This window comes from Poecile atricapillus, chromosome 31, assembly GCF_030490865.1.
Source record: "Poecile atricapillus isolate bPoeAtr1 chromosome 31, bPoeAtr1.hap1, whole genome shotgun sequence".
NCBI classification, from domain to species: Eukaryota; Metazoa; Chordata; class Aves; order Passeriformes; family Paridae; genus Poecile; species Poecile atricapillus.
Window position 1 is genome coordinate 3,611,657 of NC_081279.1, and position 26,973 is coordinate 3,638,629.

Here is a 26,973-nt window from a genome sequence, read left to right on the forward strand (position 1 = left end):
GATCTGGGAGGGATTTAGAGGATCCGGGAAGGATTTTGGGGATCCAGGTGGGGATTTAGGGGATCCAGGGGGGGATTTGGGGGATCCAGGGGGGATTTGGGGGATCCAGGTGGGGATTTAGGGGATCTGGGGGGGATTTGGGGGTTCTGGGAAGGATTTGGGGGATGCAGGGGGGGATTTAGGGGATCCAGGGGGGATTTAGGGGATCCGGGGAGGGATTTAGGGGATCCAGGGGGGATTTAGGGGATCCAGGGGGGATCTGGGGGATCCAGGGGGAGATTTAGGGGATCTGGGAGGGATTTGCGGGTTCTGGGAAGGATTTGGGGGATCCAGGGGGGATTTAGGGGATGCAGGGGGGGATTTAGGGGATCCAGGGAGGGATTTTGGGGATCTGGGAGGGATTTTGGGGATCCAGGGAGGGAAACTGGGATCCAGGGTAGGATTTGGGGTGGGGGGAATTAGGATTTGGGGGATTATTTGGGATCCAGGGGAGGATTTGGGGGGACAACAAAGGGGGGGGTATGAGGGGAATGGGCAACGAAGGGTTTGGGGGGGACACTGGGATTTGGGGTTTTGGGGTGGGGGGACATTGGGATTTGGGGGTTTTGGGGTGGGGGGACATTGGGATTTGGGGTGTTAAGGGTGGGGGGACATTGGGGTTTTGGGGACATTGGGGTGGGGGGACATTGGGGTTTGGGGTTTTGGGGACATTGGGGTTTGGGGTTTTGGGGACATTGGGGTTTGGGGGTTTTGGGGTGGAATTGGGATTTGGGGGTTTTGGGGTGGGGGGACATTGGGGTTTGGGGTGTTAGGGGTGGGGGGACATTGGGGTTTTGGGGACATTGGGGTTTTGGGGTTTTGGGGTGGAATTGGGGTTTGGGGTTTTGGGGTGGAATTGGGATTTGGGGTGTTAAGGGTGGGGGGACATTGGGGTTTTGGGGACATTGGGGTTTTGGGGTGGGGGGACATTGGGGTTTGGGGTTTTGGGGTGGAATTGGGGTTTGGGGGTGTTAGGGGTGGGGGGACATTGGGGTTTTGGGGACATTGGGGTTTTGGGGTGGGGGGACATTGGGGTTTGGGGTTTTGGGGTGGAATTGGGGTTTGGGGGTGTTAGGGGTGGGGGGACATTGGGGTTTTGGGGACATTGGGGTTTTGGGGTGGGGGGACATTGGGGTTTGGGGTTTTGGGGTGGGGGGGACATTGGGGTTTGGGGGTTTTGGGGTGGGGGGGACATTGGGGTTTGGGGTTTTGGGGAGCCACACGCTCAGCAGGGCTTGGGGCGGAGCAGCGCGGGGGTTTTGGGGTTCGGCCCAGCCCCCCCCCCCTTGGTCCCTTTTGGGGTCCCTTTTGGGGTCCCTTTGGGGGTCCCCACTCACTCGTCCCCTCCTCGGTGACCATGCCCAGCCCCTCGGCCTTGTTCTGCCGCTCAAACGCGTTCAGGTCCAGCACGCTGCGGGAACGGGGTCAGGGGCACCCCAAAACCCCAGAGACCCCCGGGGGGGCACCCCAAAACCCCAGAGACCCCCGGGGGGACCCCAAAACCCCAGAGACCCCAAAACCCCAGAGACCCCCGGGGGGGCACCCCAAAACCCCACAGACCCCCGGGGGGGACCCCAAAACCCCACAGAGCCCCGGGGGGGACCCCAAAACCCCAGAGACCCCCGGGGGGGCACCCCAAAACCCCACAGGCCCCAAAACCCCAGAGACCCCCGGGGGGGCACCCCAAAACCCCACAGAGCCCCGGGGGGGGACCCAAAACCCCACAGACCCCAAAACCCACAGACCCCAGGGGGACCCAAAGTTCCAGGTGTGACCCCAAATCCCAGGTGTTGACACCAGGTGTTCCCCCAGCCCAGGTGTGACCCCAGGTGTGCCCCCACCCCAGGTGTGCCCCCAGCCCAGGTGTGACCCCAAATCCCAGGTGTGACCCCAAATCCCAGGTGTGCCCCCACCTCAGGTGTTCCCCCAGCCCAGGTGTGACCCCAGGTGTGCCCCCACCCCAGGTGTGCCCCCAGCCCAGGTGTGACCCCAAATCCCAGGTGTGACCCCAAATCCCAGGTGTGCCCCCACCTCAGGTGTGCCCCCAGCCCAGGTGTGACCCCAGGTGTGCCCCCAGCCCAGGTGTGACCCCACCCCAGATGTGACCCCAAATCCCAGGTGTGACCCCAAATCCCAGGTGTGACCCCACCCCAGGTGTGACCCCAGCCCAGGTGTGACCCCACCCCAGGTGTGCCCCCACCCCAGGTGTGCCCCCACCCCAGGTGTGCCCCCAGCCCAGGTGTGACCCCAGCCCAGGTGTGACCCCAAATCCCAGGTGTGCCCCCAGCCCAGGTGTGCTCCCATCCCGTACCTGCAGGTTTGCATCAGCGCCTGCACGCTCTGGAAGAAACCGACCTCACGCTTGGACTTGAGATACTCCAGCATCTTCTGTGGGGACAGGTGAGGGGAGACAGGTGAGAGGGGACAGGTGAGACAGGTGAGACAGGTGAGACAGGTGAGAGGGGACAGGTGAGACAGGTGAGACACGTGAGAGGGGACAGGTGAGACAGGTGAGACTGGGACAGGTGAGGGGACACAGGACAGGTGAGACTGGGACAGGTGAGATGGGACAGGTGAGGGGACACGTGGGGACAGGTGGGACAGATGAGGGACACAGGTGGGACACAGGTGTGACACGGGGGGACACAGGTGAGGAACATGGGGGGACACAAGTGAGGGACACGGGGGGACACAGGGACACAGGTGTGACACGAGGGGACACAGGTGAGACACGGGGGGCACAGAGGGGACATGGGGGGACACAGGTGGGACACAGGTGTGGACACGAGGGGACACAGGTGAGACACGGGGGGACACGGGGAGACACAGGTGTGACGGGGGGACACGGGGGGCACAGAGGGGACATGGGGGGACACAGGAGGGGACACAGGGGGACACAGGAGGGGACACAGGGGGACACAGGTGTGACACAGGTGGGGACACAGGTGTGACGGGGGGACATGGGGGGCACAGAGGGGACACAGGAGGGGACATGGGGGGACACAGGTGTGACACAGGTGTGACACAGGTGTGACACAGGTGGGGCCTCACCTGCTGCACGTCAGCGTTGCCCCCGTTGAGGATGGAGATGCCCAACTTGAGGGTGGAGGACACCATGTCCCCCCGCTCACCTGGGGACAGCGGGGACACCCTGGGGTCACCCTGGGGTCACCCTGGGGTCACTCAGGGACACCCTGGGGTCACTCAGGGTCACTCAGGGACACCCTGGGACACCCTGGGGTCACCCTGGGCTCACTCAGGGACACCCTGGGGTCACCCTGGGGTCACTCAGGGACACCCTGGGGTCACCCTGGGGTCACTCAGGGACACCCTGGGGTCACCCTGGGGTCACTCAGGGACACCCTGGGGTCACCCTGGGGTCACTCAGGGACACCCTGGGGTCACCCTGGGGTCACTCAGGGACACCCTGGGGTCACCCTGGGGTCACTCAGGGTCACTCGGGGGTCTTGAGGGTCACTTGGGGTCATTTAGGGGTTACTCAGGGGTCACTTGGGTCATTCAGGGTCACTCAGGGGTCACCCAGGGTTACTCGGGGTCACTTAGAGGTCACTCAGGGGTCACTCAATGTCACTCAGGGTTATTCAGGGTCACCCAGGGGTCACTCAGGGGTCATTCAGGGGTACCCAGGGGTCACCCAGGGGTCATTCAGGGGTACCCAGGGGTCACCCAGGGGTCACTCAGGGGTCTTGAGGGTCACTTGGGGTCACTTAGGGGTTACTCAGGTGTCACTCGGGTCATTCAGGGTTACTCAGGGGTCACTCAGGAGTCATTCAAGGGTCACTCAGGGTCACCCTGGGTCACTCAGGGTCACCCAGGGGTCACTCAGGGGTCTTGAGGGTCACTTGGGGTCATTTAGGGGTTACTCAGGGGTCACTCGGGTCATTCAGGGTTACTCAGGGGTCACTCAGGGGTCATTCAGGGGTACCCAGGGGTCACCCAGGGGTCACTCAGGGTCACCCAGGGGTCACTCAGGGGTCATTCAGGGCTACCCAGGGGTCACTCAGGGGTCACTCAGGGGTCACTCAGGGGTCATTCAGGGGTACCCAGGGGTCACCAGAGGTCACTCAGGGTTACACAGGGTCACCCAGGGGTCATTCAGAGGTACCCAGGGGTCACTCAGGGGTCACCGGAGGTCATTCAGGGTTACTCAGGGGTCACTCAGGAGTCCCTCAGAGGTCACCCAGGGGTCACTCAGAGGTCACCCAGGGGTCACTCAGGCTTACTCAGGGTCACTTAGAGGTCACTCAGTGTCAGGGTTATTCAGGGTCACTCAGAGGTCACTTGGGTCACCCAGGGGTCACTCAGAGGTCACCCAGGGTTACTCGGGATCACTCAGGGGTCACTCAAGGGTCACCCGGGGGTCACTCGGGGTCACTAAGGGTCACCCAGGGGTCACTCAGGGGTCACTTGGGTCATTCAGAGGTCATTCAGGGTCACTCAGGGTTACCTGAGAGTCACTCAGGGTCACCCAGGGGTGACTCAGGGGTGACTCAGGGATCATATGGGGTCACTCAGGGGTCACTCAGGGGTCACTCAGGGGTCACCCAGGGGTCACAGGCGTCTCACCCTTGCAGGCACTGATCATCTGCAGCACCATCTCGGCCGCCCCCCGCGTGTGCAGCCGCGCCTGCTGCGACAGCAGCTTCTGCTTCTCCATCTCCTTCTCCTGAAAGGTCACAGGGGTCACCCAGGGGTCACCCAGGGGTCACCCAGGGGTCACTCAGGGGTCACAGGGGTCAGGGGGTCATGGGGGGGTCACAGGGTCACAGAGGGGTCACAGGGATTGGGGTCACAGCAGCTTCTGCTTCTCCATCTCCTTCTCCTGCAAGGTCACAGGGGTCACCCAGGGGTCAGGGGTCACTCAGGGGTCACAGGGGTCACAGGGGTCAGGGGGTTTCAGGGTTCCCCCCCCCCCACCTCAAACGAATCCTCGGCTTCCTCCTCTTCCTTCTCCTCTTCCTCCTTCTCCTCCTCTTCCTCTTCCTCGATGTGGCAGCTCTGGGGGGGGGGGGTCCTCAAATAAGGACCCCCCCCAAACCAAGCTGGGGGTCCCCGAGATCCCTGGGGAAACCCCTCCCCACCCCTGGGACCCCCCCCAAATCCCTGGGGTCCCCAAATTCCCTCAACCCCCCCTGGGGACCCCCCCCAAATCCCTGGGGACCCCAAATTCCCTCAGCCCCCCCTGGGGACCCCCCCCAAATCCCTGGGGACCCCAAATTCCCTCAGCCCCCCCTGGGGACCCCCCCCAAATCCCTGGGGACCCCAAATTCCCTCAGCCCCCCCTGGAGACCCCCCCCAGACCTTTGGGGTCCCCAAATTCCCTCAGCCCCCCCTGGAGACCCCCCCCCCAAATCCCTGGGGACCCCAAATTCCCTCAACCCCCCCTGGAGACCCCTCCCAAATCCCTGGGGACCCCAAATTCCCTCAACCCACCCTGGGGACCCCCCCCAAATCCCTGGGGACCCCAAATTCCCTCAGCCCCCCCTGGGGACCCCCCCCAGACCTTTGGGGTCCCCAAATTCCCTCAACCCCCCCTGGGGACCCCCCCCAAATCCCTGGGGACCCCAAATTCCCTCAGCCCCTCCCCTGGGACCCCCCCCCAAATCCCTGGGGTCCCCAAATTCCCTCAGCCCCCCCCCCAGATCTTTGGGGTCCCCAAATTCCCTCAGCCCCCCCCCAAATCTTTGGGGTCCCCAAATCCTCTTAGCCCCACCCTGGAGACCCCCCCCAGACCTTTGGGGACCCCAAATATGGGGGGACCCCCCCCCCCCCAAACGACCCCCCCCAGGTTTGGGGGTCCCCACCTTGGCCATGATCCCGGCGTAGGCCATGTACAGGTGATCCTGCTCCAGGTGGCTGCGGAATTTGGGGAGGGGGACACAGGTTGGGGGGGCACTGGGGACCCCCTGGACCCCCCAAAAAGGGGACCCAGGACCCCTGGGTGACCCTGCTGGGGTTTGGGGTCTCCAAGGTGGGATTTGGGGTCCCCACGGTGTTGTTTGGGTTGCCCCCAGGAGGATTTGGGGTCCCCCATGGGGAATTTGGGGAGGGGGACACAGGTTGGGGGGGGCAGTGGGGACACCCTGGACCCCCCAAAAAGGGGACCCAGGACCCCTGAGTGACCCTGCTGGGGTTTGGGGTCCCCCCCAGGAGGATTTGGGGTCCCCCAGCAGAGTTTGGGGTCCCCCAGCAGGATTTGGGGAGGGGGACACAGGTTGGGGGGGCACTGGGGACCCCCTGGACCCCCCAAAAAGGGGACCCAGGACCCCTGGGTGACCCTGGTGGGGTTTGGGGTCCCCCAGCAGGATTTGGGGAGGGGGACACAGGTTGGGGGGGGCAGTGGGGACCCCCTGGACCCCCCAAAAAGGGGACCCAGGTACCCCTGGGTGACCCTGCTGGGGTTTGGGGTCCCCCAAGGTGGGGTTTGGGGTCCCCCAGCAGGGTTTGGGGTCCCCCCCAGGAGGATCTGGGGAGGGGGACACAGGTTGGGGGGGGCACTGGGGACACCCTGGACCCCCCAGAAAGGGGACCCAGGACCCCTGGGTGACCCTGCTGGGGTTTGGGGTCCCCCCGGGAGGATTTGGGGTCCCCCAGGAGGATTTGGGGTCCCCCAGCAGGATTTGGGGAGGGGGACACAGGTTGGGGGGCACTGGGGACACCCTGGACCCCCCAAAAAGGGGACCCAGGACCCCTGAGTGACCCTGCTGGGGTTTGGGGTCCCCCAGCAGGATTTGGGGTCCCCCAGGAGGATTTGGGGTCCCCCAGCAGGATTTGGGGAGGGGGACACAGGTTGGGGGGGCAGTGGAGACCCCCTGGACCCCCCAGAAAGGGGACCCAGGACCCCTGGGTGACCCCACTGGGGTTTGGGGTCCCCCAGCAGGATTTGGGGTCCCCCAGCAGAGTTTGGGGTCCCCCAAGGTGGGGTTTCGGTTCTCCATGGTGGGGTTTGGGGTCCCCCAGCAGGATTTGGGGAGAAGGACACAGGTTGGGGGGCACTGGGGACACCCTGGACCCCCCAAAAAGGGGACCCAGGTACCCCTGAGTGACCCTGCTGAGGTTTGGGGTCCCCCAAGGTGGGGTTTGGGGTCCCCCCCAAGCAGGATTTGGGGTCCCCCCCAAGCAGGATTTGGGGTCCCCCAGCAGGGTTTGGGGTCCCCCTGTCAGTTTTGGGCTCCCCCAGGCAGTTTTGGGGTCCCCCTGTCAGTTTTGGGGTCCCCTGTCAGTTTTGGGGTCCCCCTGTCAGTTTTGGGGTCCCCAGGCAGGTTTTGGGGTCCCCCCGGATGTTTTGGGGTCCCCTGGCAGTTTTGTGCTCCCCCTGTCAGTTTTGGGCTCCCCCTGTCAGGGTTTGGGGTCCCCCCAGGCAGTTTTGGGTTCCCCCCAGGCAGTTTTGGGGTCCCCCAGGCAGTTTTGGGTTCCCCAGGCAGTTTTGGGGTCCCCCCCGGCAGTTTTGGGGTCCCCCCGGATGTTTTGGGGTCCCCAGGCAGTTTTGGGGTCCCCCTGTCAGTTTTGGGGTACCTCTGCTCGGTGAGGGCGGTGCGGCTGAAGTGCAGGATCAGCTGGTGCAGGGGGTCCGGCCGCGCCTCCGCCTCTTCCTCCTCCTCCTCCTCCTCGCGCCCCGACTTCTGCCCCCCAAAAACACCAAACCCGCCTCAGGGGGGGGCAGGGGGACCCCAAAACCCGGGGGAGGGGTCCCCAAAACCCGGGGGGGGGTCCCCAAAACCCAGGGGTACCCCCCAAGTCCCAGGTGTCCCCCAAGTCCCAGGTGTCCCCCAAACCCGGGGGTGTCCCCCCCAAACCCAGGGGTGCCCCAAAACCTGGGGGTGCCCCCCAAAACCCAGGGGTGTCCCCCAAGGCCTGGGGGTGTCCCCAGACCCAGGTGTCCCCCAGACCCAGAGGTGTCCCCCCAGACCCAGGTGTGTCCCCCCAGACCCAGGGGTGTCCCCCAGACCCAGGGGTGTCCCCCCAAACCCGGGGGTGTCCCCCAGACCCAGGGGTGCCCCAAAACCTGGGGGTGCCCCCCAAAACCCAGGGGTGCCCCAAGTCCCAGATGTCCCCCCAAACCCGGGTGCTCCCCCAAACCCGGGGTGTCCCCCCAAACCCAGGGGTGTCCCCCCAGACCCGGAGGTGTCCCCCCAGACCCAGGTGTCCCCCAAGTCCCAGATGTCCCCCCAGACCCAGAGGTGTCCCCCCAAACCCGGGGGTCCCCCCAAACCCAGAGGTGTCCCCCAGACCCAGAGGTGTCCCCCCAGACCCAGGGGTGTCCCCCAAACCCAGAGGTGTCCCCCAGACCCAGAGGTGTCCCCCCAGACCCAGGGGTGTCCCCCAAACCCGGGGGTCCCCCCAGACCCAGGGGTGTCCCCCAGACCCAGAGGTGTCCCCCAGACCCAGAGGTGTCCCCCCAAGTCCCAGGGGGTCCCCCCAAACCCGGGGGTCCCCCCAAACCCGTGTCCCCCCCGTCTCTCACCGACAGGTCGTCGATCATCCGGTCCTCGAAGGGCGGCTGCTCCCGGCCCAGCCACGAGAGCCGGTAGGACTCGAGGAACATGTTACAGGCACGGTGCCTGGGGACACGGGAATGTCACCTGGGGACACCTGGGGACACCTGGGGTACCTGGGGACACCTGGGGACACCTGGGGACAGCTGGGGACAGCTGGGGACAGCTGGGGACAGCTGGGACAGCTGGGACAGCTGGGGACACCTGGGGACAGCTGGGGACAGCTGGGGACAGCTGGGACAGCTGGGGACACCTGGGACAGCTGGGACAGCTGGGGACAGCTGGGGGTGTCCCCCCAGTGCCCCCCCAGTGTCCCCAGTGTCCCCACCTGGGCAGGTTGTACAGGGGGGTCAGGCTGTCCTCCCAGTGTCCCCCCAGTGTCCCCAGTGTCCCCCCAGTGTCCCCAGTGTCCCCAGTGTCCCCAGTCCCACCTGGGCAGGTTGTACAGGGGGGTCAGGCTGTCCCCCCAGTGTCCCCCCAGTGTCCCCAGTGTCCCCAGTGTCACCTGGGCAGGTTGTACAGGGGGGTCAGGCTGTCCCCCCAGTGTCCCCAGTGTCCCCCCAGTGTCCCCCCAGTGTCCCCAGTGTCCCCAGTCCCACCTGGGCAGGTTGTACAGGGGGGTCAGGCTGTCCCCCCAGTGTCCCCCCAGTGTCCCCCCAGTGTCCCCAGTGTCCCCAGTGTCCCCCCAGTGTCCCCAGTGTCCCCAGTGTCACCTGGGCAGGTTGTACAGGGTGTCCCCAGTGTCCCCAGTGTCCCCAGTGTCCCCCCAGTGTCCCCAGTGTCCCCAGTGTCACCTGGGCAGGTTGTACAGGGGGGTCAGGCTGTCCCCCCAGTGTCCCCCCAGTGTCCCCAGTGTCCCCAGTGTCCCCAGTGTCACCTGGGCAGGTTGTACAGGGTGTCCCCAGTGTCCCCCCGGTGTCCCCAGTGTCCCCAGTGTCACCTGGGCAGGTTGTACAGGGTGTCCCCAGTGTCCCCAGTGTCCCCAGTGTCCCCCCAGTGTCCCCAGTGTCACCTGGGCAGGTTGTACAGGGGGGTCATGCGGAAGCAGGCCACCACGGCGCGGCGCCGCTGTTTGGAGAGCAGCTTGTGCCACACGGCCTTCTTGGACTTGTAGGGGTGCTCCGTCTGTGGGGGACACTGGTGTCACCTGGGGCCACCTGGGGCCACCTGGGGCCACCTGGGGACCCCCAAACCCCCCCCCCCCAAACCCCCTCACCTGCTCCAGGTGATAGAGCACGGCCGACACCTCCTGCACCCTGCGCACGACCTGCTCGGGGCTGTCACCGCTGTCCTCGTCACGGCCGGCCTGGCGCACCAGGGCCATCTGCCAGCGTGCTGAGCCCGTGTTCTCCACCTGGGGACATTGGGGACATCATTGGGGACAGCTCTGGGGACACAGGGCCATCTGCCACCTCGCTGAGCCTGTGTTCTCCACCTGGGGACATCATTGGGGACATGGGGACATCAGCTCTGGGGACACAGGGCCATCTGCCACCTCGCTGAGCCCGTGTTCTCCACCTGGGGACATCATTGGGGACATGGGGACATCAGCTCTGGGGACACAGGGCCATCTGCCACCTCGCTGAGCCCGTGTTCTCCACCTGGGGACATTGGGGACAGCTCTGGGGATATGGGGACATCACTGGGGACATCACTGGGGACATGGGGACATCAGCTCTGGGGACACAGGGCCATCTGCCACCTCGCTGAGCCCGTGTTCTCCACCTGGGGACATTGGGGACAGCTCTGGGGACATGGGGACATCAGCTCTGGGGACACAGGGCCATCTGCCAGCGTGCTGAGCCCGTGTTCTCCACCTGGGGACATTGGGGACAGCTCTGGGGACATTGGGGACATCAGCTCTGGGGACACAGGGCCATCTGCCAGCGTGCTGAGCCCGTGTTCTCCACCTGGGGACATTGGGGACAGCTCTGGGGACATTGGGGACATCAGCTCTGGGGACACAGGGCCATCTGCCACCTCGCTGAGCCCGTGTTCTCCACCTGGGGACATCATTGGGGACATGGGGACATCAGCTCTGGGGACACAGGGCCATCTGCCAGCGTGCTGAGCCCATGTTCTCCACCTGGGGACATTGGGGACATCATTGGGGACATCACTGGGGACAGTTCTGGGGACACAGGGCCATCTGCCACCTCGCTGAGCCCGTGTTCTCCACCTGGGGACATCATTGGGGACATCATTGGGGACAGCTCTGGGGACATGGGGACATCAGCTCTGGGGACACAGGGCCATCTGCCACCTCGCTGAGCCCGTGTTCTCCACCTGGGGACATTGGGGACATCACTGGGGACATGGGGACATCAGCTCTGGGGACACAGGGCCATCTGCCACCTCGCTGAGCCCGTGTTCTCCACCTGGGGACATCATTGGGGACATTGGGGACAGCTCTGGGGACATGGGGACATCAGCTCTGGGGACACAGGGCCATCTGCCAGCGTGCTGAGCCCGTGTTCTCCACCTGGGGACATCATTGGGGACATCATTGGGGACATTGGGGACAGCTCTGGGGACATCACTGGGGACAGTTCTGAGGACACAGGTGACACAGGTGACACTGGGGACAGGTGACACAGGTGACACAGGTGACACAGGTGACATTGAGATCACGGTGACACAGGTGACACAGGTGACACTGGGCTCACAGTGACAGAGGTGACAGAGGTGACACAGGTGACAGAGGTGACATTGTGATCACGGTGACAGAGGTGACAGAGGTGACACAGGTGACAGAGGTGGCAGAGGTGACACAGGTGACACAGGTGACACAGGTGACATTGACATCACGGTGACACAGGTGACAGAGGTGACAGAGGTGACAGAGGTGACATTGGGATCACAGTGACACAGGTGACAGAGGTGACAGAGGTGACATTGAGATCACGGTGACACAGGTGACAGAGGTGACAGAGGTGACATTGGGATCACAGTGACACAGGTGACAGAGGTGACAGAGGTGACAGAGGTGACATTGTGATCACGGTGACACAGGTGACAGAGGTGACAGGTGACATTGTGATCATGGTGACAGAGGTGACAGAGATGACACAGGGGACATTGAGATCACGGTGACAGAGGTGACAGAGGTGACAGAGGTGACACAGGTGACATTGAGATCACGGTGACAGAGGTGACAGAGGTGACAGAGGTGACAGAGGTGACACAGGTGACATTGAGATCACGGTGACACAGGTGACAGAGGTGACACAGGTGCCACCGCGCTCACCTTGTCCTGCAGGTGCAGGTTGTTGTGCAGGAACTCCCGAACCTCCTCGTCCGTGTCCTTCTGCAGGGGGGGGACACAGGGGACACCTCAGGGCCCCACACCCACGGCAGGTGTCCCCAAGTGTCCCCAGGTGTCCCCAGGTGTGTCCCCAGTGTCTCCAGGTGTCCCCAGCTGTCCCCAGCTGTCCCCAGCTGTCCCCAGGTGTGTCCCCTGTGTCCCCAAGTGTCCCCAGGTGTCCCCAGGTGTGTCCCCTGTGTCCCCAGGTGTGTCCCCAGGTGTCCCCAGGTGTGCCCAGGTGTGTCCCCAAGTGTCCCCAGGTGTCCCCAGGTGTGTCCCCAGTGTCTCCAGGTGTCCCCAGGTGTCCCCAGCTGTCCCCCCAGGTGTCCCCAGGTGTCCCCAGGTGTGTCCCCAGTGTCTCCAGGTGTCCCCAGGTGTCCCCAGCTGTCCCCCCAGGTGTCCCCAGTGCCCCCAGCTGTCCCCAGGTGTTCCCAGGTGTGTCCCCAGGTGTCCCCAGGTGTCCCCCCAGGTGTCCCCAGGTGTCCCCAGGTGTCCCCAGTGCTCACCAGGGCGTAGCGTCCCTTGGCCAGGGCGATCAGCTCCTGGTCCGCAGGTGAGCACATGTTGAGGCCGATGGGCAGCATCTTCTTCAGGGTGGCCACGATGAGCGAGGTGTGCACCGAGTATCGGTCACCGCGACGGCGCTTCTTGGAGCGCTCCTGGTCAGAACTGCCCGCCTGGGGTCAAAGGTCAGGGGTCAGCAGGGACAGGGGACAGCAGGGACAGGGTGGCCACGATGAGCGAGGTGTGCACCGAGTATCGGTCACCGCGACGCCGCTTCTTGGAGCGCTCCTGGTCAGAACTGCCCGCCTGGGGTCAAAGGTCAGGGGTCAGGGATGGGGTCAGAGGTCAGGGATGGGGTCAGAGGTCAGCAGGGTCAGGGGACAGCAGGGACAGAGGTCAGGGGACAGCAGGGACAGGGTGGCCACGATGAGCGAGGTGTGCACCGAGTATCGGTCACCGCGACGGCGCTTCTTGGAGCGCTCCGGGTCAGAACTGCCCGCCTGGGGTCAAAGGTCAGGGGTCAGGGATGGGGTCAAAGGTCAGGGGTCAGGGGACAGCAGGGACAGGGGACAGCAGGGTCAGGGGTCAGCAGGGTCAGGGGTCAGCAGGGACAGGGGACAGCAGGGACAGGGACAGGGGACAGCAGGGACAGGGTGGCCACGATGAGCGAGGTGTGCACCGAGTATCGGTCACCGCGACGGCGCTTCTTGGAGCGCTCCTGGTCAGAACTGCCCGCCTGGGGTCAAAGGTCAGGGGTCAAAGGTCAGCAGGGTCAGGGGACAGCAGGGACAGAGGTCAGGGGTCAGCAGGGACAGGGGACAGCAGGGTCAGGGTGGCCACGATGAGCGAGGTGTGCACCGAGTAGCGGTCACCGCGACGGCGCTTCTTGGAGCGCTCCTGGTCAGAACTGCCCGCCTGGGGTCAAAGGTCAGGGGTCAAAGGTCAGCAGGGACAGGGGACAGCAGGGTCAGGGGTCAGCAGGGACAGGGTGGCCACAATGAGCGAGTATCGGTCACCGCGACGCCGCTTCTTGGAGCGCTCCTGGTCAGAACTGCCCGCCTGGGGTCAAAGGTCAGGGGTCAGGGGTCAGCAGGGACAGGGTCAGGGGTCAGCAGGGTCAGGGGTCAGGGTTGGAGTCAGGGGTCAGGGTTGGGGTCAGCAGGGTCAGGGGTCAGCAGGGTCAGAGGTCAGGGGTCAGCAGGGTCACGGGTCAGGGTCAGGGGTCAGCAGGGACCCCCCACGACAGGAGTAACCCCGTAAGGTCACAAGGACAAGTCCTGGGGGTCCCAGCCAAGGTCACCCCCCCCAGAGGGACCTCGGGTGACCCCAGAGGTGGCGGCCACAGGGGACAGGAGGAGCCTGAGGGGGTTTGGGGGGTCCAGCCAAGGTGACCCCACCGAGGGGTCCCGGGGTCCCCTCCCGTCCCCGCCCCGCTAACCTGTCCATCTCCGGACTGGGAGCAGCACCCGCAGCCGAGGGGAGAGAAGAGACAGCGTTAGGGACACTGGGGACACCGTTAGGGACATTGGGGACACCGTTAGGGACACTGGGGACAGCGTTAGGGACATTGGGGACAGCGTTAGGGACACTGGGGACACCGTTAGGGACACTGGGGACACCGTTAGGGACACTGGGGAGACTGCTAGGGACATTGGGGACAGCGTTAGGGACACTGGGGACACCGTTAGGGACACTGGGGACAGCGTTAGGGACACTGGGGACACCGTTAGGGACACTGGGGAGACTGCTAGGGACATTGGGGACACCGTTAGGGACACTGGGGACAGCGTTAGGGACACTGGGGACAGGGTTAGGGACATTGGTGACACCGTTAGGGACATTGGGGACACTGGGGACAGCGTTAGGGACACTGGGGACACCATTAGGGACACTGGGGACACCGTTAGGGACATTGGGGACACTGGGGACACCGTTAGGGACATTGGGGACAGCATTAGGGACATTGGGGACACCGTTAGGGACATTGGGGACACCGTTAGGGACATTGGGGACAGCGTTAGGGACATTGGGGACACCGTTAGGGACACTGGGGACAGCATTAGGGACAGGGTTAGGGACATTGGGGACACTGGGGACACCGTTAGGGACACTGGGGACACCGTTAGGGACACTGGGGACACCGTTAGGGACATTGGGGACACTGGGGACACCGTTAGGGACACTGGGGACAGCGTTAGGGACACTGGGGACACCGTTAGGGACATTGGGGACACCGTTAGGGACATTGGGGACAGTGTTAGGGACATTGGGGACAGCGTTAGGGACATTGGGGACACCGTTAGGGACATTGGGGACAGCGTTAGGGACATTGGGGACAGTGTTAGGGACACTGGGGACACCGTTAGGGACACTGGGGACAGGGTTAGGGACATTGGGGACACCATTAGGGACATTGGGGACACTGTTAGGGACACTGGGGACAGCGTTAGGGACACTGGGGACAGCGTTAGGGACATTGGGGACAGGGTTAGGGACACTGGGGACACCGTTAGGGACAGTGGGGACAGCATTAGGGACATTGGGGACACTGGGGACACCGTTAGGGACACTGGGGACACTGGGGACACCGTTAGGGACACTGGGGACAGCGTTAGGGACATTGGGGACAGCGTTAGGGACACTGGGGACACTGTTAGGGACACTGGGGACAGGGTTAGGGACATTGGGGACAGCGTTAGGGACACTGGGGACAGCGTTAGGGACACTGGGGACACCGTTAGGGACACTGGGGACAGCGTTAGGGACATTGGGGACACTGGGGACACTGGGGACAGCGTTAGGGACATTGGGGACACCGGGGACAGGGTTAGGGACATTGGGGACACTGGGGACACCGTTAGGGACACTGGGGACACCGTTAGGGACATTGGGGACAGCGTTAGGGACACTGGGGACACCGTTAGGGACACTGGGGACACTGGGGACACCGTTAGGGACACTGGGGACAGGGTTAGGGACACTGGGGACACCGTTAGGGACACTGGGGACACTGGGGACACCGTTAGGGACATTGGGGACACCGTTAGGGACACTGGGGACACCGTTAGGGACACTGGGGACACTGGGGACAGCGTTAGGGACATTGGGGACAGCATTAGGGACATTGGGGACACCGTTAGGGACATTGGGACAGCGTTAGGGACACTGGGGACAGCGTTAGGGACACTGTTGGGGACACTGGGGACAGGGTAAGGGACACTGGGGACACCGTTAGGGACACTGGGGACAGCGTTAGGGACACTGGGGACACCGTTAGAGACATTGGGGACACCGTTAGGGACACCGGGGACAGGGTTAGGGACACTGGGGACAGGGTTAGGGACACTGGGGACACCGTTAGGGACACTGGGGACAGCGTTAGGGACACTGGGGACACCGTTAGGGACATTGGGGACAGGGTTAGGGACATTGGGGACAGGGTTGGGGACACTGGGGACACCGTTAGGGACACTGGGGACAGAGTTGGGGACACTGGTACAGAGTTGGGGACATTGGGGACACCATTAGGGACATTGGGACAGAGTTGGGGACCCCAGGATGGGGATTTTGGGGAGGATTGGGGGTCCCAGGTGGATTTGGGGCGATTCTGGGGGGGTTTGGGAAGGATTGGGGGTCCTGGGTGAGGGTTTGGGGTGAATTGGGGGTCCCAGGATGGGGGTTTGGGGAGGACTGGGGGTCCTGGGTTGGATTTTGGGGTGAATTGGGGGTCCCAGGTGGATTTGGGGTGAACTGGGGGTCCTGGGTTGGATTTTGGGGTGAATTGGAAGGTTCCAGGTGGATTTGGGGGGGTTCCAGGTGGGATTTTGGGGTGAATTGGGAGTCCTGGGTGGGATTTTGGGGAGGTTTGGGGGTCCTGGGTTGGATTTTGGGGTGGATTGGGGGTCCTGGGTTGGATTTTGGGGTGAATTGGGAGGTGCCAGGTGAATTTGGGGGGGTTTCAGGTGGGATTTTGGGGAGGATTGGGGGTCCCAGGTGGATTTGGGGGGGTTCTGGGGGGTTTGGGATGGATTAGGGGTCCCAGGGGGAGAGGTTGGGGTGGATTGGGGGTCCTGGGTTGGATTTTGGGGTGAATTGGGGGTCCCAGGATGGGGGTTTGGGGTGAATTGGGGGTCCTGGGTTGGATTTTGGGGTGAATTGGAAGGTTCCAGGTGGATTTGGGGGGGTTTCAGGTGGGATTTTGGGGAGGTTTGGGGGTCCCGGCTGTGTTTGGGGTGGCTCCAGTGTGGTCTGGTGGTCTCGGGTGAATCTGGGGTGCCCCCAGTGTGGTTTTGGGGTCCCAGGTGAATTTGGGGTTCCCCCAGGGTGGTTTTGGGGGTCCCAGGTGAATTTGAGGTTCCCCCAGGGGGTTTCGGGGGTCCCAGCTGTGTTTGGGGTGCCCCCAGGCTGGTTTTGGGGTCCCAGGTGAATCTGGGGTGCCCCCAGGCTGGTTTTGGGGTCCCAGGTGAATCTGGGGTGCCCCCAGGCTGGTTTTGGGGGTCCCAGGTGAATCTGGGGTGCCCTCAGGGTGGTTTTGGGGGTCCCAGGTGAATCTGGGGTGCTCCCAGGCTGCTTTTTGGGGTTCTGCATGAATTTGGGGTTCCCCCAGGGTGGATTTCGGGGTCCCAGGTGAATTTGGGGGTCCCAGGTGAATTTGGGGTTCCCCCAGGGTGATTTTAGGGTCCCAGGTGCATTTGAGGTTCCCCCAGGATGGTTTTGGGGTCCCAGGTGAATTTGGGGTGCCCCAGGGGGGTTTTGGGGGTCCCAGGTGAATTTGGGGTGCCCCCAGGTGAATTTGGGGTGCCCCGGGGGGTTTTGGGGTCCCGGTCAGGTGGATTTCGGGGTCCCAGGTGGATTTCAGGGTCCCAGGTGAATTTGGGTGCCCCAGGTGAATTTGGGGTTCCCCAGGGGGATTTTGGGGGTCCCAGGTGAATTTGGGGTGCCCCGGGGGGTTTTGGGGTCCCAGGTGAATTTGGGGTGCCCCAGGTTATTTTGGGGTGCCCCCAGGTGAATTTGGGGTGCCCCGGGGGGTTTTGGGGTCCCGTTCAGGTGCATTTTGGGGTCCCCAGCCCCACCTTGGCCATCTTGCTCTTGCTGTCGGCCGTCAGGAAGGACATGTTGTTGATCTCGTTCTGCACCACAAAGTTCTGCTCCTCACGCTTGAAATTCTGGGGAGGGGGACACAAAGAGGGGGTGAGGGACCCCCCAAAACCCCCCTGGGACCCCCCAGGACCCCCCCAGGACCCCCCCAGGACCCCCCAAAGCCCCATAGGACCCCCCAGATCCCCCCAGACCCCCCAGGACCCCCCCAGGACCCCCCAGGACCCCCAGGACCAGCACTGACGTGAGACTTGGACCAGTAGATGAAGACCTCGCCCACCATGCGGAACAGCTCCTCCGCGTCCTCGTTGGGCTCCGTCAGCCACTTGGCCCTGGGGGGACACCGGGGGGGTCACAGGGGGGTCACGGGGGGGTCACGGGGTCACTGGGGGGTCACAGGGTCACCGGGGGGTCATGGGATCACTGGGGGGTCATGGGGACACCGGGGGGTCACCACTGGGTCCCCACCCCTGTGGCCACCATCGTTGGGTCCCCATGGTCACCATGGCCGGGTCACCATGGCCACCATGGTTTACTCACCCCAGTTATGTCCCCAAGCCCCCTCAGGATGTCCCCAGATGTCCCCAAGCCCCCCAGGACGTCCCCAGCCCCTCAGGATGTCCCCACACCCCCCCAGGATGTCCCCAGGATGTCCCCAAGCTCCTCAGGATGTCCCCAAGCCCCCCAGGATGTCCCCAGATGTCCCCAGATGTCCCCAAGCCCCCCAGGATGTCCCCAGGATGTCCCCAAGCCCCCCCAGGATGTCCCCAGATGTCCCCAGATGTCCTCACACCCCCCAGGATGTCCCCAGATGTCCCCACACCCCCCCAGGACAATGTCCCCACACCCCCCAGGATGTCCCCAGATGTCCCCAGATGTCCCCACGCCCCCCAGGATGTCCCCAGATGTCCCCACACCCCCCAGGATGTCCCCAGATGTCCCCACACCCCCCCAGGATGTCCCCAAGGTCCCCAGGATGTCCCCAGATGTCCTCACACCCCCCAGGATGTCCCCAGATGCCCCCACGCCCCCCCAGGATGTCCCCAAGGTCCCCAGGATGTCCCCAGATGTCCTCACACCCCCCAGGATGTCCCCAGATGTCCCCACACCCCCCAGGATGTCCCCAGGATGTCCCCAGATGTCCCCAGATGTCCCCAAGCCCCCCCAGGATGTCCCCAGGATGTCCCCAGATGTCCCCAGGCCCCCCGTGCTGACCGGCTGTTGTCCACGTAGCGGATGAGCAGCGGGTAGAGCGCGTAGAGGTCCCGGCAGAGCACCGAGAACTCGTCCCGGATCAGCAGCTCGGCGTCCTCGGCCTCGGCTTTGCCCTCCAGCCGCAGCTGCTCCTCCTCGGCCACCACCTTCCCCGCGCGCTTCCGCAGCCGCCCCAGCGTCGGGATGAAGTGAGAGCGCAGCAGCTCCGGCCGCGCCTTGCTCACGATGGGCTGAGCAAAAACTGAGACCAGAGGAGCGTGGGATGGTCACCAGGGCCGGCAGGAACCAACCTGGAGAAACCTGGAGCCACCCTGGGCCGGCAGAATCCATCCTGGGACTATCCAGGGCTACCAGAAACCACAAAAACCCATCCTGGGACCAGCCAGGGACACCAGAAACCATCCTGGAGAAACCTGGAGCCACCCTGGGCCAGCAGAATCCACCCTGGGACCATCCTGGAACCAGCCAGGGCTACCAGAACCCGCCCTGGGACCATCCAGGGCCACCAGAACCCACCCTGGGACCATCCAGGGCCACCTGAACCCACACAGGACCACAAGAACCTCCCTGGAACCACCAGAACACACCCTGGGACCATCCAGAGCCACCAGAACCCACCCTGGGACCATCCAGGGCAACCAGAACTCACCTGGAACCACCCTGGAACCATCCTGGGCCACCAGAACCCACCCTGGGACCACCCTGGGACCATCCAGGGCAACCAGAACTCACCTGGAACCACCCTGGAACCATCCAGGGCCACCAGAACCCACCCTGGAACCATCCTGGGTCACCAGAACCCACTCTGGGACCATCCTGGAACCACCGAGAGCCACCAGAACCCCCTCTGAGACCACCCAGGGCCACCTGAACCCATCCTGGGACCATCCTGGGACCATCCAGGGCCACCAGAAACCAGAAAAACCCACCCTGGGACCACCCTGGGCCACCAGAACCCACCTGAACCCACCTGAACCCACCCTGGGACCATCCTGGAAACACCCAGAGCCACCAGAACTCCCTCTGAGACCACCCAGGGCCAGCAGAACCCACTCTGGGACCACCCTGGGACCATCAGAACTCATCTGGAACCACCCTGGAACCATCCAGGGCAACCAGAACCCACCCTGGAACCATCCTGGGTCACCAGAACCCACCAGAACCCACCCTGGGACCATCCTGGAACCATCCTGGGTCACCAGAACCCACCCGAACCCACCCTGGGACCATCCTGGAACCACCCAGAGCCACCAGAACCCACCCTGGGACCATCCAGGGCCACCAGAACCCACCTGAACCCACCCTGGAACCCACCCTGGGACCATCCTGGAACCACCCTGGGACCATCCTGGAACCACCCAGAGCCACCAGAACCACCCGTGACCACCCTCAGAGGACCCAGCCGTGACCCCCAGCCCCCCTCACCCGCCAGCCTCTTCATCCAGGAGGCCTCGTCGATGCCCAGGTTGTTGACCACGATGCGCAGGATGTGGCCCAGCAGCGCGTTCAGCTGCTGGCCGCTCACCTCGGTGGCCCAGGGGCCCTGGGGGGCGGCGTCGGGGCCGCGCTCCCACCAGCGGGGCAGGTAATGGCACAGCATGGGCAGCGTCACCTCGATCACGTGTGGCATCTCCGTGTAACGCGCCCCCGACTCCGCCAGCACGCCGATGTCACCCATCAGCCGCCCCAGGTCCGGCAGGTCGGGACACAGGTCCTCAACGCGGGGGGGGAGACCCAGGACTGAGGGGACATCGAGGGGACACCATGGGGACACCATGGGGACACAGGTCCTCAACGCGGGGGGGGAGACCCAGCACTGCGGGGACATCGAGGGGACACCGTGGGGACACCGTGGGGACACCGTGGGGACATGGGGACAGGGCTGGGGACACCCCCAGGAACATGGGGACATCCCAAAGGGACACAGGGACACAGGTCCTCAACGCGGGGGGGGAGACCCAGGACTGCGGGGACACCGTGGGGACAGGGCTGGGGACATGGGGACACCCCCAGGGACATGGGGACATGGGGACACAGGTCCTCAACGCAGGGGGGGAGACCCAGGACTGTGGGGACATCGAGGGGACAGGGCTGGGGACATCATGGGGACACCGTGGGGACATCCCAAAGGGACACGGGGACATGGGGACACAGGTCCTCAACGCGGGGGGGGAGACCCAGGACTGTGGGGACATCGAGGGGACAGGGCTGGGGACACCGTGGGGACACCATGGGGACATGGGGACAGGGCTGGGGACACCCCCAGGAACATGGGGACACCCCCAGGGACATGGGGACACAAGTCCTCAACGCGGGGGGGGAGACCCAGGACTGAGGGGACATGGTGGGGACACCGTGGGGACATGGGGACAGGGCTGGGGACATGGGGACACAGGTCCTCAACGTGAGGGGGGAGACCCAGCACTGAGGGGACATGGTGGGGACACCGTGGGGACACCGTGGGGACACCGTGGGGACATGGGGACACAGGTCCTCAACGCGGGGGGGGAGGCCCAGGACTGTGGGGACACCGTGGGGACATCGTGGGGACACAGGGACACAGGGACACAGGGACACAGGTCCTCAACGCGGGGGGGGAGACCCAGGACTGCGGGGACACCGTGGGGACACCGTGGGGACACCGTAGGGACATGGGGACACAGGTCCTCAACGCGGGGGGGGAGACCCAGCACTGAGGGGACACCGTGGGGACATGGTGGGGACATGGGGACACCGTGGGGACACAGGTCCTCAACGCGAGGGGGGAGACCCAGCACTGAGGCGACATCGAGGGGACACCATGGGGACACCCCCAGGGACATGGGGACAGGGCTGGGGACACCCCCAGGGACATAGAGGAGCACAGGTGAGACACAGGTGACACAGGTGAGACAGGTGACATAGAGGGTGACACAGAGGTGACACAGGTGACACAGGTGACACAGGTGACACAGAGGTGACACAGGTGTGACACAGAGGGTGACACAGAGGTGACACAGGTGACACAGGTGACAGGGAGGTGACAGAGGTGACACAGAGGTGACACACAGGTGCCACAGGTGACACAGAGGTGACACAGAGGTGACACAGAGGTGACACAGGTGACACAGAGGTGACACAGGTGACACAGGTGACACAGGTGACACACAGGTGACACAGGTGCCACAGGTGTCACTCACGTGCGCGCTCTCGGGCGCTCTTGGTGCTGTAGACGGAGCTGGGGTTCAGGTGGTTCAGCTTCGGCTCCAGGAACGCCACCGGCATCGCCGCGGCCAGGCGGGCCAGGCACTCCCCCAGGGCTGGTCTCTGCCTGTGGGGCACCCCATAGATCCCAGAGATCCCTATGGATCCCTATGGATCCCCATAGATCCCCATGGATCCCTATGGATCCCTATGGATCCCCACAGATCCTCACTGCACCCCACAGATCCCTACAGATCCCTACAGATCCCCATCGCCGCGGCCAGGCGGGCCAGGCACTCCCCCAGGGCTGGTCTCTGCCTGTGGGGCACCCCATAGATCCCTATGGATCCCCATAGATCCCCATGGATCCCTATGGATCCCTATAGATCATCATTCCACCCCATAGATCCCCACAGATCCCCATGGCAGCGGCCAGGCGGGCCAGGCACTCCCCCAGGGCCGGCCTCTGCCTGTGGGGCACCCCATAGATCCCTATGGATCCCTATAGATCCCTACGGATCCCACAGATCCTCACTGCACCCCATAGATCCCTACAGATCCCCATCGCCGCGGCCATGCGGGCCAGGCACTCCCCCAGGGCCGGTCTCTGTCTGTGGGGCACCCCATAGATCCCTATGGATCATCATTCCACCCCATAGATCCCTATGGATCCCTATGGATCCCCATAGATCCTCACTGCACCCCTATGGATCCCCATAGATCATCATTCCACCCCATAGATCCCCATAGATCCCTATAGATCCCTATAGATCCCCACAGATCCCCAGAGATCCCCAGGGCCAGGCAGGCCAGGCTCTGCACGAGTTTTTGTGGTTTCCCCCCAGGGTTTTTGGGGTCCCTGTGGTATTTCTGGGGTCCCTCAGGTGTTTTTGGGGTGCCCAGGTGTTTTTGGGGTCCCTGTGATGTTTTTGGGGTCCCCCAGGTGTTTTTGGGGTCCCTGTGAGGTTTCTGGGGTATTTTTGGGATCCCTGTGGTATTTTTGGGGTGCCCCAGGTGTTTTTGGGGTCCCCCAGGTGTTTTTAGGGTCCCCCAGGTGTTTTTGGGGTTCCCCCAAGTATTTTTGGGGTTCCCCAGATGTTTTTGAGGTCCCTGTGATGTTTTTGGGGTTTCCCCCAGGTGTTTTTGGGGTCCCCCAGGTATTTTTGGGGTCCCCAGGTGTTTTTGGGGTGCCCCAGGTGTTTTTGGGGTCCCTGTGATGTTTTTGGGGTCCCCAGGTGTTTCTGGGGTGCCCCAGGTATTTTTGGGGTCCCCAGGTGTTTTTGGGGTCCCCCAGGTATTTTTGGGGTTCCCCCCAGGTGTTTTTGGGGTTCCCCAGGTGTTTTTGGGGTCCCTGTGATGTTTTTGGGGTCCCCCAGGTGTTTTTGGGGTCCCTGTGAGGTTTCTGGGGTATTTTTGGGATCCCTGTGGTATTTTTGGGGTGCCCCAGGTGTTTTTGGGGTCCCCCAGGTGTTTTTAGGGTCCCCCAGGTGTTTTTGGGGTTCCCCCAAGTATTTTTGGGGTTCCCCAGATGTTTTTGAGGTCCCTGTGATGTTTTTGGGGTTTCCCCCAGGTGTTTTTGGGGTCCCCCAGGTATTTTTGGGGTCCCCAGGTGTTTTTGGGGTGCCCCAGGTGTTTTTGGGGTCCCTGTGATGTTTTTGGGGTCCCCAGGTGTTTTTGGGGTGCCCCGGGTGTTTTTGGGGTCCCTGTGGTATTTTTGGGGTGCCCCAGGTGTTTTTGGGTTCCCCTGGGTATTTTTGGGGTCCCTGTGATGTTTTTGGGTTCCCCCAGGTGTTTTTGGGTTCCCCCAGGTGTTTTTAGGGTCCCCCAGGTGTTTTTGGGGTCCCCCAGGTGTTTTTGGGTTCCCTCAGGTGTTTTTGGGGTGCCGGAGGTGTTTTTGGGGTCCCCCAGGTGTTTTTGGGGTCCCCCAGGTGTTTTTGGGGTCCCTGTGAGGTTTCTGGGGTGTTTTTGGGGTCCCTGTGGTATTTTAGGGGTGTCCCAGGTGTTTTTGGGTTCCCCCAGGTGTTTTTGGGGTGCCCCAGGTGTTTTTGGGGTGCCCAAGGTGTTTTTGGGGTCCCTGTGGCTGTTTTTGGGGTCCCTGTGGTATTTTCGGGGTCCCCTGGGTGTTTTTGGGGTCCCTGTGAGGTTTCTGGGGTGTTTTTGGGGTCCCCCAGGTGTTTTTGGGGCCCCCCCAGGTGTTTTTGGGGTGCCCACCTGTCGATGAGGGGCCCGCGGGCGGTGCCCAGGCTGTAGATGCTGCAGAGGATGCGGTAACAGGAGACCTGCACATCGTCCACTGCGGGGACAGCGGCGTCACCGCCCGACACCGGCACCGTCACCAGTGTCACCGGTATCACCAGAGTGTCCCCAGTGTCACCAGAGTGTCCCCAGTGTCACCAGTGTCACCAATGTCCCCAGTGTTCCCAGTGTCACCAGTGTCCCCAATGTCCCCACAGTGTCCTCACGGTGTCCCCAGTGTCACCAGGGTCCCCAGGGTGTCCCCACGGCGTCCTCATGGTGTCCTCATGGTGTCCCCAATGTCCCCAATGTCCCCAGTATCCCCAGTGTCCCCAGAGTGTCCCCAGTGTCCCCAATATCCCCAATCCCCCCAATGCCCCAAATGTCCCCAATCCCCCAATGTCCCCAATGTCCCCAATGTCCCCGATCCCCCCAATGTCCCCAACTGTCCCCAATCCCCCCGATGTCCCCAATGTCCCCAATTCCCCCCATGTCCCCAATGTCCCCAATGTCCCCTGTGTCCCCAATGTCCCCAATCCCCCAATGTCCCCAATGTCCCCAATCCCCCCAATGTCCCCAATGTCCCCAATCCCCCCCAATGCCCCCAATCCCCCCAATGTCCCCAATCCCCCCAATGTCCCCAACTCTGTCCCCGTGACTCACAGATGACGTCATCCCCGAACTGGTGCTGTGCCAGGTGTTCGAAGAGCGCGGTGAGGACGGGCAGCAGTGCCACCGAGGTGTAGGTGACATTCTGTGCCACCCCCTTGGTGGGGGCGCGGCTCGGGGTGCCCCGGCCCAGCCGCAGCTGCTCCCCCAGTTTCTCCATGTCCTCGGCCGCCGACTCGAAGAACGAGCGCAGCCCCGCCTTGACGATCTCGGGGCCCGACTTCATCACCGTCCTGGGGACAGCGGTGGGGACAGCGGTGGGGACATTGATTGGGGAGATTGGGGACATTGATTGGGGACAGCGGGGGACATTGGGGACATGGGGGACATTGGGGATATTAGGGACATTGGGGACATTGGGGACAGCGGGGACATGGGGGACAGTGGGGACATTGATTGGGGACAGCGGGGACAGCGGGGACAGCAAGGGGATTAGAGATGTTGGGGACACTGGGGACATTGGGGACATTGGGGACAGTGGGGACATTGGGGACATTGATTGGGGGGATTGGGGACAGCAGGGACATTGGGGACAGCAAGGGGATTAGAGATGTTGGGGACATTGGGAACATGGGGGACATTGGGGGGATTGGGGACATTGGGGACATGGGGGACATTGGGGACATTGGGGACATTGGGATGTTGGGGACATTGGGGGATGTTGGGGACATTGGGGGGATTGGGGGCATTGGGGACAGCAGGGGACATTGGGGACAGTGGGGACAGCAAGGGGATTAGAGATGTTGGGGACATCGGGGACATTGGGGGGGATTGGGGACATTGGGGACATTGGGGACAGTGGGGACAGCGGGGACAGCAGGGGACATGGGGACATTGGGGACATTGGGGGAATGGGGACATTGGGGACATTGGGGACAGTGGGGACATTGATTGGGAGGATTGGGGACAGCGGGGGGACATTGGGGACATTGGGGACAGGGGGACAGTGGGGGACATTGGGGACAGGGGGACATTGGGGACATTGGGGACAGCAAGGGGATTAGAGATGTTTGGGGCATCGGGAACATGGGGGACATGGGGGACATTGGGGACATTGGGGACACTGGGGACGTTGAGGGCATCGGGGGGATTGGGGATGTTGGGGACATTGGGGACATCGGGGGCATCGGGGATATTGAGGATGTTGGGGACATTTGGGGCCATTTGCTGCCACATTTGGGGACAATTCGGTGCCATTTGGGGACATTTGGGTGTCCCCGTGTCCCACCTGGCGTCCAGGGACCGGGCCAGGATGAGCAGACAGTTCACCACAGCCGGGGCGTCCGTGCCTGGGGGGGACAGTGACACTGGGGACACTGGGGACACTGGGGACACTGGGGGACACTGGGGACACTGGGGACACTGGGGACACTGGGGACACTGGGGACACTGGTGGGGACAGTGACACTGGGGACACTGGGGACACTGGGGGGACACTGGGGGGACACTGGGGACACTGGGGGACACTGGGGGGACACTGGGGACACTGGGGGACACTGGGGACACTGGTGACACTGGGGACACTGGGGACACTGGGGACACTGGGGACACTGGGGGGACACTGGGGACACTGGGGGACACTGGGGACACTGGTGACACTGGGGACACTGGGGACACTGGGGACACTGAGGGGACACTGAGGGGACACTGAGGGACACTGGGGGACACTGGGGACACTGGGGACACTGGGGACACTGAGGGACACTGGGGACACTGGGGACACTGGGGGACACTGGGGACACTGAGGGACACTGGGGACACTGGGGGGACACTGGGGACACTGGGGACACTGGGGACACTGGGGACACTGGGGGACACTGGGGACACTGAGGGACACTGGGGACACTGGGGGGACACTGGGGACACTGGGGGGACACTGGGGACACTGGGGGGACAGTGACACTGGGGGGACACTGGGGACACTGGGGACACTGGGGGACACTGGGGACACTGGGGACACTGGGGGGACACGGCCAGCGGCGTCCCCAGTGCCCCCCAGTTTGTCCCAGTATGTCCCAGTGTCCCCTCAGTGTCCCTCAGTGTCCCCTCAGTGTCCCCCAGTGTCCCCCAGTGTCCTCCCAGTGAGTCCCAGTGTCCCCAGTGTCCCCTCAGTGTCCCCTCAGTGTGTCCCAGTGTCCCCCAGTCCCTCCCAGTCCCCCAGTGTCCCCCCCAGTTCCCCCAGTGTCTCCCCCAATCCCTCCCAGTCCTCCC

The 26,973-nt window shown here is 63.5% G+C and overlaps 1 protein-coding gene and 1 long non-coding RNA gene across 2 annotated transcripts in view; one reads left to right on the forward strand and one right to left on the reverse strand.

Moving 5' to 3' along the window:
• The window catches only part of RYR1 (ryanodine receptor 1), a 159,959-nt gene that overhangs the window by 25,437 nt on the left and 107,549 nt on the right, over positions 1-26,973 (reverse strand). Inside the window, 20 exon segments of the mRNA XM_058859886.1 lie at positions 1,377-1,450; positions 2,351-2,427; positions 3,091-3,170; positions 4,627-4,726; positions 4,978-5,058; positions 5,865-5,916; positions 7,576-7,682; positions 8,525-8,621; positions 9,568-9,680; positions 9,772-9,909; positions 11,803-11,862; positions 12,366-12,536; positions 17,436-17,528; positions 17,705-17,792; positions 18,676-18,916; positions 20,101-20,415; positions 21,855-21,985; positions 24,070-24,151; positions 24,757-24,995; positions 25,991-26,051. Coding sequence (XP_058715869.1) covers positions 1,377-1,450; positions 2,351-2,427; positions 3,091-3,170; positions 4,627-4,726; positions 4,978-5,058; positions 5,865-5,916; positions 7,576-7,682; positions 8,525-8,621; positions 9,568-9,680; positions 9,772-9,909; positions 11,803-11,862; positions 12,366-12,536; positions 17,436-17,528; positions 17,705-17,792; positions 18,676-18,916; positions 20,101-20,415; positions 21,855-21,985; positions 24,070-24,151; positions 24,757-24,995; positions 25,991-26,051 — 2,400 coding nt within the window.
• Positions 5,925-7,361, forward strand: LOC131590043 (uncharacterized). The gene is made up of 3 exons (XR_009279936.1): positions 5,925-6,477; positions 6,675-6,849; positions 7,045-7,361. It is a non-coding gene; the product is annotated as an uncharacterized LOC131590043 (long non-coding RNA).